This window comes from Salmo trutta, chromosome 25, assembly GCF_901001165.1.
Source record: "Salmo trutta chromosome 25, fSalTru1.1, whole genome shotgun sequence".
NCBI classification, from domain to species: domain Eukaryota; kingdom Metazoa; phylum Chordata; class Actinopteri; order Salmoniformes; family Salmonidae; genus Salmo; species Salmo trutta.
The window spans coordinates 35,224,305-35,238,020 of NC_042981.1; the positions used below are offsets into that span (position 1 = coordinate 35,224,305).

The 13,716-nt window shown below is 46.5% G+C and overlaps 1 protein-coding gene across 2 annotated transcripts in view; it reads left to right on the forward strand.

Moving 5' to 3' along the window:
• Positions 1-13,716, forward strand: part of LOC115162486 (myelin transcription factor 1-like protein) — a 111,897-nt gene that overhangs the window by 38,960 nt on the left and 59,221 nt on the right. For both annotated transcript variants that reach the window (XM_029713825.1, XM_029713826.1), the window contains exons 2-5: positions 3,034-3,149; positions 5,790-5,835; positions 7,015-7,048; positions 11,713-11,775. In XM_029713825.1, the coding sequence (XP_029569685.1) occupies positions 5,790-5,835; positions 7,015-7,048; positions 11,713-11,775 (143 nt within the window). In that variant the 5' untranslated portion in view covers positions 3,034-3,149. The remainder of the gene's footprint in view (positions 1-3,033; positions 3,150-5,789; positions 5,836-7,014; positions 7,049-11,712; positions 11,776-13,716) is intronic.

Below are 13,716 nucleotides of genomic sequence, written 5' to 3' on the forward strand. Positions count from 1 at the left end.
TCGGCTGATTTAGCCTCTCAAACCAATCGCAGCATGTGACGACAGAATTGAAGCAAATCATACAGTCCGTCCAGGTTGATGTCAAGATTTTAATTTGGTATCGTCGCACAGTGTGACGTGATAACCGTAAAAGACTGAATCCGATGTACAGTAGCCTGCATTCCCATGGCTTTCTCCCACGTTCTTGCTTCTGTCTACCCCATCTAACCCTGTCGCCCCCTGCCTCCTTTCTGCCCTCTCCCCCTGTCCCTACCCCTCTGATGATTCCCTCTTCTTCTACTGGACTGCTACCTTACCCTTCTTCCCCCAGCCTCCCCCAAGACCTCACACCTCCATGACAGTGTGGAGATGACATAAATGAGTCATGGCATCACAGCCTGCATCATGACAGGTCAATGATCACCTTGCCTCCCCAGACTGGCCGTGCCTTCCAAATGGCCATTGTGTTTTAAAGAGACCTGCTTCTAAAGCTCTGAGTGCCAAGGCAGTTCTCTCTCTCTCTCTGTGTGTGTCTGTGTGTGTAAAAGACTAAAGGCGTGAAAATAAGAGAGAGGAGAGATAAAGGAGAGAGAGAGAGAGAGATAAAGGAGAGAGAGAGAGAGAGAGAGAGAGAGAGAGAGAGATAAAGGAGAGAGAGAGAGAGAGAAATGACAAAGAATATTTAGATAGAGCTCCTCTCCTCTGTGCTGCGCACACACATTCCGCAAAATGTAGGTCAGGCAGCCCCAGTCACTCTTAAAAACTGAAGGCTATTTTAGGCTTGCGTGTGTGCCTGTGTGTACGTGTGTGCCTGTGTGTACGTGTGTGCCTGTGTGTACGTGTGTGCCTGTGTGTACGTGTGTGCCTGTGTGTACGCGTGTGCCTGTGTGTACGCGTGTGCCTGTGTGTGTGTGTCTCGTGCACAGTCTCCCTAAGCCTATCTCTCTGCTGTGGACTTTCATTGCAAATGGTTTTCACAGTCACCACATAGCAGGCTATATACAACTGCTATTTACAGACCACATACCCTGGCTCTGATAAATATCACTTTTGAAAAGGGCTAAGTCCGCCCTCCCCCCCACCTCTATGGGTTATGAAATAACAGCAATTACACAAACACACCATCACTCACTCCAAAAAGTGTGTGTGTGCGGCGTTAGTGCATATGTGTGTGTTTGTGTGTTGATTTGTAATGAATGGCTACAGCCCAGCCTGTCTGTCTGGGCTGTAGTCAGCGCTGCTACTGCCTTGCTGAGGTCACTCTGTCGCTGTCCTTGGTGCTGAAAGAGTAGCACACACTAACCATAATGAATACCATCTCTGCTGTAGGAATGGATTACTAAAACACACACACACACACGATCCCGTAGAGAGAAGTAGGCCAAGGCATTGGGATGTGGGAAGCTACAACACGACACGTCAGGGCTCTGATTTCATCCTCTGTCCCAAATCAAGGCCTTAATCAGACCAATCAGAGAGCAGGGCCAGCGGCACTCAGTGTCTGATTAGAGAACTGGGGGGACAGAGAGGAGAGAGGTGAGTGTGTAGAGAGAAGGGAGAGAGGAGAGAGAAAAGAAGAGAGGGAGACTGAGTTGAGGGAAAAGTAAAGGTTTGAGGGAGGAAGGAACTTTTCATTGTTTTTTTGTAGGAGGGGGATGTAACTCTGAAACTAAAGCTGAACGCTGATTGTAGATGTCCCCTTCCCAGGGAAGCAGAGAGAAGTCTTTTGGGTATATGCTTTAGGGTTTTTGCTATTTTTCAACTACAAAAGGAGACAGAGAAGAGAGAGAGGAAGAGAGAGGATGAGATAGGAAAGAGAGAGCAGGAAACAGAATGAGAACCCCCAGTGGTTCAAAGGAAAACTGTGAAAACCCACTACATGAAAACACACACACACACACAAACACACCCCGACGCCCCTATCTCCCTAGCAGTATTCTGGCTATTGTAAGCTTTACTGTAGAGATGTGGTAGTGCCTGTGACTGCAGCTCTGGCTGTGACTGGCTATTTGGACTGTATGGAAGTGTGTGTGTGTGTGTGTGTGTGTGTTGTGTGTGTGTGTGTGTGTGTGTGTGTGTGTGTGTGTGTGTGTGTGTGTGTGTGTGTGTGTGTGTGTGTGTGTGTGTGTGTGTGTGAGAGAGAGTGTGTGTGTACATGTGTGTGGGTCTGATTATAAGCAACATGGCAGTCTCCCTGAGGAGGGCTTCATTCATCACTGCTGCATCATGTACACTTTCTCTGCTATCTCCCCACGTTTGTGTGGGGAGCAATGGAGGGAAATGTTGTGACCTGACGTCACACTGCCGAAATACCTAAAATGGCTCTCGCTCTCTCTCTCACTTTCTCTCACTGTGCATCCTCTGTGTTCACCATGCATCTTGCTCTGCGTTTTGTCTCTTGCTCTTTGTTTGTCCCTGGGCGTCTGTGTTTTGAGAGGCAGTGTTATTGCCATTGCCCTGGTCAGGGGAGATAAATAAGCCTCTTATATCTGGCCTGTTTTACATCAGCAGTGGTTGAACCCCCTTGGAGCTGCCAAGCATGCTTTGTCCACCCAACACCCCTTCTTCTCTCTCTCTCTCTCTCTCTCTCTCTCTCTCTCTCCTCTCTCTCTCTCTCTCTCTCCTCTCTCTCTCTCTCTCTCTCTCTCTCTCCTCCTGTCTATTTCTCACTCGCACACTTTCTCTCTCTCTCCCCCGCTATCTTTGTCTCTTTTCAATTCACAGGACGGCAGAGTTGAAGAGAAATCATGGAGGGTGGCATGGATCATTAGCTATATTTTTTCCCACTTCCTGCAGAATATGATAGATCTAGCTAATTACCGCCTTGCCAAGTCTATTTCATAAAATGACAAGCAGCTATCGGGAGGGAGGAAATCACATTCACTCCGTATATAGCATACATGTTATACTATGTGACTATTCATGATTCTATCATCAGCTTCCTTCTCAAAGGAAGGAAACTCAAGCCAAACGCTATCATACAGCGTGGGTAATTATGATTCGCATGGAGATTTGAATTCCTAAGTATGGATATTGTTTTTTAATTCTTTGCAGAAAATGAACTTGAGAGAGTGGTGATCCCTTTCTCTTCCGTCAAACGTCTACTGTTGTGGGCAACGGAGGAAGCAGAGGTCTGGACCAAAGAGCAATCTCACCCCAAACCATTTCAGGTACAGTTACAGCAACAATTTCAGTTATAACGATACGGTACATCTTGATAATCTCATAACCCTGTTTTAAGATGTAGAGCCACACCTCTGTCATACTCAATCCAAACCATTAAAGGTAAAGATACAAAACTCTGTCACACCCAAACCTTTCCACAAGCTCGTCTCAGAGTGATAGCTACCTACCTGCAAGAACAACACCCACTGGAGAAAATGTTGACAGCAGATTTCCATCCTTATCTCTCCCTCTCTATCTCCCTCTCTATCTCCCTCTCTATCTCCCTCTCTATCTCTGGCACCCACTCAGTTGCTATCAGCCTGGTCCTTCACAACTATTCATATGCACTTAGATGGAGCGAGCATGCATGTTTACTGTCACTGGGTGATGCATGGCGTAAATACCTAGTTGCAGTGAAATTTGATCATGCAAGTGTGGTTTTCGGGAAACCTCCCCAATGACTCACTGAAGGAATACCAACGCAGGCTGAGGAGTGGGGCGGTGGAGAGGTGTGTGTGGGGGGTAGCACCATATGCCTGAGACATATTCTCCCAAAACTTCAAGGTGAAACAAAGGAAAACCGATAACGATGTGAATTGTGGTCCCAGCCCCCACCACACACACACACACACGCACACACACACACACACACACTTACACGCACGCACACACACATACGCACACACAGACGGCACAGAAAGGGCACGAATGAGAGTTATTCTGCCTCTTATCTGCAATATACAGTATAAATACGGTAAAACGGTATGAACATTGGGGAAACAGATCTTCCTTATCTTTCCATTACTGCAAGCTCCACCAGCTATTACATCTGTGACATTTGTGTAAAAAAACGGGCAGGTGTGGAGGGTGAGGAGGGTGAGGAGGGTGGGGAGGGTGAGGAGGGCTCTTAACACCCAGAGGGGCGGACGAGTCTCAGACAGGCTTTCAGGGACCTGGGCACCGGTCTCACAAGGGGCCTTGATGGAGGAAGTGGCGGCGACGGAGATGCTGTTGTTGTTGTTGTCATGGCGGCTGAGAGAAGCCCTTAGAGAGAATCTGACAGTTGTAGATAGGCACGGTGTTTGTGTGTGTGTGTGTGTGTGTGTGTGTGTGTGTGTGTGTGTGTGTGTGTGTGTGTGTGTGTGTGTGTGTGTGTGCGTGTGTGTTGTGTGTATTGTGTGTGTGTCTGTGGAACTCCCTCACTCACCATAGCCAGGAGCAAATAGCTCACGTTGTGTTTTCTGACATAAAGTGCAGCACTGTTGAGGTCAGGTGATGAGTGCTCCCCATATGGTTGTTGAAAAACACCAGTGCAAAGCACAGCATTATCATGTTGAGCCTGGCTAGTCTCAGCAGGTGACGACTAATTGAGTTTCTGTCATGCAGTTCATTCATCGTCCCTCATATTTGCTCCTTTGCTCTGTCTGTCTCTCATGAGCCAATTGTCACCGTAAATAGAGTGTGGTGAGTTGGGCCACACGGATTGATAACTTCTTGTTTTTTTCCCCTGAGGTAGGATTTCCTCTTATTACCATGGAAACCCCTGTGCCGCTCCACAGAAGTATAATTTCAGGCTCTCCTCCTCCCCCCCCCTCCCAAAAACACCCCGCCGTTCGCCACACTAATAAGATTTACTAGGTACCGTTGGCTTTGATCATTTTAGTTTCCCCGTTTGAAACATTTATGGCCAGCATAAAAATAAAAAAAACAGGACGGCTTCCACCATTAGGACTGAAGGCTTCAGTGGCACTTTAATAAATCGTGGCGCATTGAAGAGACATCCAAACCCAGCTAGCCTGTGATGGTCCACAACTCAGCGAGCGTTCAGATGTTCAGTAACATCTGGGAAGAACAGAATGCGCCCCGTCTTTCAACTCATCAACGGTTAATGCTCCTCTGACCGGTCGGGATCCTCTTTTACTGTGAGATGATGGCTCTAGTGTGGGAGACATTGTGGAGTGGGAGTGATGTGATATCTGTGAGATTAAAAAGAGGATTTAGAGATGAGACATTGATTTGAGAGGCATGCAGAACATTGTGTACACAGGGAATAATGTGGTCTAGCGGAATATGGGAGGGATTATAATTATACTCTAGAAATATATGACTTTGTTTGAGGAATGTGCCAAGTGGTATAGAGCAAAGATGACACCTTTAGGTAAAAAATAGTATAGGTGCCCTTTAATGAAGAAGCGTGACTGTGTTGGCGAACGATTGAAAATCATAATCCGTACACAAATATGGACCAGAAGAAGAACCAATGCAATTATGCATTTGTTTTCACAGTACATTTGCATACATATTTCAAAGCACCATGAAGGAAAGGTTTGGGTGACATTAGCACCTGGCAAAATCTACATTTCTTAATCCTTTTAAAGAGAAAATAAATGCAATTTCACAGTGTCAGAAACAGTGAAGCTTTGGCACCAGGCAATTACTGTCGGGATAAATTGGGGTGTAGGTGTCTCTGTGTGTGTTCATAAGAGAGAGTGACAGACGGGCGGACGGAGGGACCGACGGGCGGGCGGGCGGGCGGGCAGACAGACAGACAGACCCAGGTGCCAGGCCGCGAAAGCCACTCTTCTCTTGGCACAGGCCCTGGCAGGGCTTCTATCTCTGACTATCTGTTTGTGTCTCCTCTGCAGATGGAGGTGAATGCAGACGAGAAGCGCCATCGCACACGCTCAAAAGGTATCCGAGGTGCGTCTGCACTCTCCTCAAATCACTGCAGGCGCCACTCAGGGTGACCTTACCCCAACCCACAAGCACACACATACACACAAACACACACAAATACACACACACACACACACACAGCTCTTTCACTCACTACTTCACTCTTCTCCTCACACTGCCTCTCACCTCACAAGCCATCCTACATGAGGCACTCTTGAATTCACAATTTTCCAGGAAGTCTATCCAGCCAATTACATCGTGTTAGTGTGCCTGCCTCCATTGAATATGGTTTTCACTGTGTTTAACCTTGATGAAAGCATCCTTTTAAGATATAGGGATTACTCTTTTTCTTTCGCATCCCCTCACTCATTATTTTCTCCCCATCCCTCTCTGCCTTCCCTCTCTCTTCCCTCTCTCTCTCCTCTCTCGCTCCCCTCTCTCTCTCCCCTCCCACCCTCTCCTCTCTCTCTCCCCCCTCTCTCTCCCCTCCCTCTCTCCCCTCTCTCTCTCCTCTCTCGCTTCCCTCTCTCCCTCCCCTCCCTCTTTCCCCATCCCTCTTTCTCCTCTCTCTCTCCTCTCGCTCTCCCCTCTCTCTTCCCTCCCTCTTTCCCCGTCCCTCTCTCCCCTCTCACTCATCTCTCTCTCTCTTCCCTCTCTCTCTCTCCCCCTCTCTCTCCCCTTCCTCTCTCCCCTCCCTCTCTCCTCTCTCCCCTCCCTCTTTCCCCATCCCTCTTTCTCCTCTCTCTCTCCTCTCTCACTCTCCCCTCTCTCTTCCCTCCCTCTTTCCCCGTCCCTCTCTCCCCTCTCACTCATCTCTCTCTCTCTTCCCTCTCTCTCTCTCCCCCCTCTCTCTCCCCTCCCTCTCTCCCCTCCCTCTCTCCTCTCTCCCCTCCCTCTTTCCCCATCCCTCTTTCTCCTCTCTCTCTCCTCTCTCGCTCTCCCCTCTCTCTTCCCTCCCTCTTTCCCCTCCCTCTCTCCCCTCCCTCTCTCCCCTCCCTCTCTCCTCTCTCCCCTCCCTCTTTCCCCATCCCTCTTTCTCCTTTCTCTCTCCTCTCTCGCTCTCCCCTCTCTCTTCCCTCCCTCTTTCCCCGTCCCTCTCTCCCCTCTCACTCATCTCTCTCTCTTCCCTCTCTCTCTCTCCCCTCCCTCTTTCCCCATCCCTTTCTCCCCTCTCTCTCTGCCTGTATTTCTCAGTGCCTGTGGAACCAGCGATACCAGAGCTGTTCAGGTCAGTATTACTGATAAACATTGTCCCTGTTCCCCTGCCTTTCCAGCTAACCCCCATGTGTGTGAGTGAAAGAGGGAGGGAGGTAGAGAGTGGGAGGGAGAGGCTGAGAGATGAAAGGCCATGAGGGCCGATAATGGCTGTGGAGTACTCCCAGCCTCTCAGTGTGCAGCGAGAGACGAGCACTACAATCACCTCTTCAGACAGGAGGGCGACGCCATTTACTCTGCATGCTACTTCCTTGGGTTTCCTCTCTCTTTTATTCTCATCTCTCACTTTCTCTCCCTTATTCACTCTGTATCTCACTTCATCTGTACCAGTCGCTCTCTCGCTCTTTTCTCTCTAACTCTCTTCCTTTCTGTCTCGCTATCCCGTCTCTCCGTTTTTTTCTCTCTCTATCTATCCTGACAAACCCTATTGCCAGTAAATAATTCAAGTCGAAGTTCTCTTTGATCAAATCTAACTTATTAAAACCCACTGCAAACTCCATCGTTAGCCTGTACTGACAGGTGGATAGACCTGTCAGTACAGTGGGCATAAGACGATCCTGAATTGACCCTTGTGTGTTGTCCCTGCTAACTAAGTTTATTGAATTGCATGTACTAGACGCCCAGGGGTACGAGCAATACCGTCGGGGGTATGCCAAATAAAAATGTGATTCACATATTCAAACAGTCCATTTATATTTTCCAACGAGGTTATACATTTGGGTGAGTTTTTTCTCTCACCTGAGTAGCCTTGTTTCACTTCCAAAAATAAAATGAAACCATCTAGTGTTCAGCGAAATAACAACACAATGTCAAATACAGGTAGCCTAGTCAAATAATTAACATCCAATCACATTAAGCGTTACTCTCTCGCGGCAATTCCACTAACGGCCCATATTGTAGCCACACGAAGCTGCTGCTCATTCCTTTTGCTCGAAAATGGATAAATGGCAACAACAAAAAAGTATGGCCCGTGTTCATAGAGACACATAACAGCTCTACCTACACCCGTCGACGACACAAGTTGTTCTGCTTCCACGACCACATCCAATGCTAGCGTCAGTAACTCTACATTTGTTGTTAGCCCAGCTAGCATGGACACTGACAGTTATGAATCTGATGCAGCCGAAGAGCTACTGCCCCCGTATCTGGGAAGGCACCGAACAACAGACAGGGATGTTGGACCATCGAAGAGGCGCAAATATGATGAGGATTACATTGATTTGGGGTTCACTTATATTGGGAGTTGTGCCTTTCCTCACCCACAGTGTGTTATTTGTGCAAAAGTACTATCTCACAACTCGATGAAACCTTCACTCTTGTGCAGATATTTTGAAACAAAACATGCCAATTTAAAAAATAAGTCACAGGAGTTTTTTGAGGGAGAACAACAGTGTGATTTGCCAAGGCAGGACACTCTGAGTGCAGCCCAATCCAGAAATCTGGCAGTGGCTTCTGATTCAATTCAATTTTCACAGAACCACTTGTTGCAATTTCAATGAGGCTCTCTTGTTCAGATATCGGTAAGTGGACTGGAGGCAGGACATGAGAGGGATAACGAATCCAGTTGTTTGTGTCATCCGTTTCGGGAAAGTACCTGCGTAATTGTGCACCCAACTCACTCAGGTGCTTCGCTATATCACATTTGACATTTGAGTTTATTTGCACACAAAAAAATCATACAATGACGGAAAGACCTGTGTGTTGTCCTTGTTAATGCAGACAGAGAAGAGCTCCAACTTCTTAATCATAGCCTCAATTTTGGCCCGCACATCGAATATAGTTGCGGAGAGTCCCTGTAATCCTAGATTCAGATCATTCAGGCGAGAAAAAAATCACCCAGATAGGCCAGTCGTGTGAGAAACTCATCATCAACACATCTTGACCACCAAACTCCATTTGATGTCACAAAGCTGTCCAGTACTTTAAAAATACATTCTCCGATTATCGTGGTTTCCAGTGGTTTGCAGAAGAGGATGTCTTCCTTAATTGACCTCCCATAAACGTATCGGACATATACCAGGAGCTGTGCCAGGCCCGCCACGTCTGTTGACTCATCCAGCTGTAATGCATAGAATTCACTGGCTTGTATGCGAAGCAGTAATTATTTCAAAACGTCTCCTGCCATGTCACTGATGCGTCGTCAAACAGTGTTATTTGATGAAGTCACTGTCTGTATAGTTTTTTGGGCCTTTTCCCTCAGCATTGTCCCAGCCATTCTGAGGGAAAAGCCAGCCATTGTCCCAGCAGGAAGAATTAAGTCCTCCACAATAGTATGGGGCTTGCTGTCCTAGCCACTCGGTAGCTCACCATATTAAACGCTTCTAGCCCCTTCTTATTAATGGTATCTGTTGCTTTTATATATGTCTTACTACTTGAAAGTCGTCTTAAGACACTGATGCCATTTGCAACCACATACCTATGTGAGAGTGGATTCTCGGCCCTCACTAGCGTGAAAAATAAATACAGGCACAGACTGTGTGTGGAAAATGATTTAAGACTGAGACTCTCTCCAATACAACCCAACATTGCAGAGTTATGTGCATCCTTTCAAGCACACCCTTCTCATTAACCTGTGGTGAGTTATTCACAATTATTGATGAACAAATAAGGTTTTATATGTAAGATGGCTAAATAAAGAGTAAAATTATTGATTATTATTATATTATTATTTGTGCCCTGGTCCTATAAGAGCATGTTTAATAAATGTATCGTATAGTGTGTGGCAGGCTTACAATGATGGCAAAAAACAACATTTGAGAGTGTGCTGACCCTGCTGCTAGAGGGGGTACGCAGGTGGAGGTTGAATGTTTTGAAGGGGTACGGGACTATAAAAAGTTTGGGAACCACTGTACTAGACCATGAAACCCATTGATGGGATCAGCCCACTGGATCTCCCTGCATCGATGATGGACAACCTTACTTTGGTGCTCCAGTTATCCATTAAGAGTTCTCATGTATGTCTTTTATTTGGCCATTTAATCCTGGTCCGAAGATACTTTTATACTTTCAGCCTTTACATGCTGGGATAATTGTTTTTGAGACATAACATTCTGGACCCACCTATCAATAAATAATATCCCACCTGGACGCATACAGTATAGCTTTCTAATTTCCACAGACAGTGTGGCTCCCCATCTCTACCTCTCTCTTCCCCCTCTTTTCTTTCTTTCTTTCTCTCTCTCTGCTCTCTCCCTCTTTCCTTTCTCCACCGCTGCCTGCAGATAGCAATTAGTCAGCGGATCGATGGCCAGCCTATCTCCAGGCCGAGGCGTCCATAATGCCGATAATGCCGCTCGATGGCGTCGCTCCCCAGAGAGCGGATAGTCATCAGGGCAAATACGCCTGACTTTCCGTGACGGTTCTGTCTGGTCTGGTCTGGGGAGATATGCCACTGTGATACTGGAGAGGGTTATGATGGTTATGATGAGGATTAGGCTAAAATGAGAGGAGGGGCTAGGTGAGGGAGTAAGACCAGATTGGAGTGTGAATAACCATAACAGTGCATACGGTACATACAGGAGTACAATAAGAGTGCATTGTGTGTAGAGTAAAGGTAGAAATGTTATATGATTTCAAAGGGGGAGGAACATCCAATAAAAGTGTGGAGAAGAAAACAGAAACTGAACAGCATATTAATAGTAGATGGATGAACAGATGGAACAAGGGAAGAGTGGATAATTGTGAGTTATGTCCATACTCAGTGTGGAGAATGGTGAGCTGTGTGCATACTCAGTGTGGAGAATGGTGAGTTGTGTCCACACTCAGTGTGGAGAATGGTGAGCTGTGTGCATACTCAGTGTGGAGAATGGTGAGTTAAGTCCATACTCAGTGTGGAGAATGGTGAGTTATGTGCATACTCCATGTGGAGAATGGTGAGTTGTGTGCATACTCCATGTGGAGAATGGTGAGTTGTGTGCATACTCAGTGTGGAGAATGGGGAGTTATGTGCATACTCCATGTGGAGAATGGTGAGTCGTGTGCATACTCAGTGTGGAGAATGGTGAGTTATGTCCATACTCAGTGTGGAGAATGGTGAGTTATGCCCATACTCAGTGTGGAGAATGGTGAGTTATGTGCATACTCAGTGTGGAGAATGGTGAATTGTGTGCATACTCAGTGTGGAGAATGGTGAGATGTGTGCATACTCAGTGTGGAGAATGGTGAGTTATGTGCATACTCAATGTGGAGAATGGTGAGTTATGTGCATACTCAATGTGGAGAATGGTGAGTTATGTCCATACTCAGTGTGGAGAATAGTGAGTTGTGTGCATACTCAGTGTGGAGAATAGTGAGTTGTGTGCATACTCAGTGTGGAGAATGGTGAGTTAAGTCCATACTCAGTGTGGAGAATGGTGAGTTATGCCCATACTCAGTGTGGAGAATGGTGAGTTATGTGCATACTCCATGTGGAGAATGGTGAGTTGTGTGCATACTCAGTGTGGAGAATGGGGAGTTATGTGCATACTCCATGTAGAGAATGGTGAGTCGTGTGCATACTCAGTGTGGAGAATGGTGAGTTATGTGCATACTCAGTGTGGAGAATGGTGTGCATACTCAGTGTGGAGAATGGTGAGTTACGTGCATACTCAGTGTGGAGAATGGTGAGTTATGTCCATACTCAGTGTGGAGAATGGTGAGTTACGTGCATACTCAGTGTGTGTTTCTGTTTCATCGCAGCTGTCCAACACAAGGCTGTGATGGAAGTGGACATGTCAGCGGCAAATATGCAAGACATCGAAGGTAAAACAATCTCCTTTTGGTCTTATTTCAGTAACGGATTAACCATTCTTTCCACTTCTACTGTACACTAATGATTTCATATTTTTTTTACTGGTATATCCTTTATTGAAACGCATTCCGATAGCCTACCATAATTGTTTCCCCTCAACCAGGTTTGATGGGCAGGTTACTGCACTAATATGTATTCCCATCCCTTTGTCATTTGCATATGTACAGTGGGATATGCTAATCATGTTTTCTAGTGCATAAGCTCTCCATAAAGCTATTCATAAACAAGCACTCAAAATGGAAGGATCTCTCTCCTCTCTAAAGGACGTGCCTGTGTTCTATTCCTTCCCCTTTGTTCTAAAATACCAGACTCATTGTGAACTAATCCCATTTTCCCAGTCAGACAAAGAGGGGGTTGCTGCCTTACATAACCGGAAGCAGACACTTTGGGCTTCTCCTAAATACGCTGTCAAAAGAATTGGTAGAATCCCCCCCTTTTCAGATAAAGGCTGTGACTATTGTGTATATATATTATGTGTATCACAGGAGGTTGGCGGCACCTTAATTGGGGAGGACAGGTCCGTCGCAATGGCTGGAGCGGAATGGTATCAAATACAAACACATGGTTTCCAGGTGGTTGATGCCATTCCATGTCTGCCGTTCCAGCCGTTATTATGAGCCGCCCTCCCCTCAGCAGCCTCCACCGATGTGTATACTAACTTGTGGTTCTCATGCGTGGGTACCACATCACCACAAACACTATGTTAATCATTATGACATCACATGCGTCAGAGCCGTTCAGACTCGTCTCTTAAACAGAGCGTTTGTATTTGTCTCTTACTAAATACAGGGCAGAGCCGTTCTCTCTCTGTCAGCTCCTCTTGGGCTGAAATGTTCAGTACAGTTGAGGAAGGTGGATCATTGCTAAACCTTAGTTAAGCCTGATGAAAACCCTTTGAGGTCCAACTAGTTGCTGATAAAACAATGCATTAATTGTGTGGGTATTCATCAACTTTCCTTGTGGAATTGTTGTACCCTGCAACTGTGGACACTTTTGGATGTGCATACTGTTCTTTTGAACTGTCTCTAGCTACCTGTTCTAACTCCATCTCAGTTAAGACACAGGTTTTGTCTGTCCTCTGGTTGGTGGAATGAGAGAGGCTAGTAGGTCTAGTGGAAGCTTTAATCGCCAGTGTCAGAGCTGGAACATGGCCGTCCAAGACATTATCCAGTTAATTTAACATTTTAATTATTCAAAATCATTGTAGAATGTGATGACCGTGCCGGTGAATCGGGAACTAAACTAAGTCACGCACGTGTGCGCATACACACACACACACACACACACACACACACACACACACACACACACACACACACACACACACACACACACACACACACACACACACACACATACACATACACATACACACACACTAGCTTTCCCACAGAAATCTCCCACCCTGGTCACATGCCAGGCTTTCCAGTGTTATAATTACTTGCCCTTGTCTGGATGGGGTCATTACTCAAACCCCCTCAGAGGCTGGCGGCCCGCTGGCTTAGGTCTTGCCGCCATCTTGGACGTCAGCACAGTTGATAGACAGCAGCGCTCTGTACTGTATGTATCTTTATAGTGAGAGAGAAGAGCGAGAACGGACAGTATGGAGAAGGCTGCGTATAGCCATGCACTATTTCCCATCTCTGTTTTTTCTCTATCTTTTTCTTTCTCTTTCTTTCTCTCTCGCACACAAAGAGAAGACAAAGAAACACTCCTCCTCTTAGTGTGACGTGTCCATCCCACCAGCCAGTGCTTTGCTTTGCTCAGTGGATAATTGAAGATAAATAAAACAAACGAGAGGCTCAATCCATCAGCATGCCTGGCTAAGACTGCTTTGCTCAAATACTCTCTCTCTCTCTCTCTCTCTCTCTCTCTCTCTCTCTCCCTTCTCT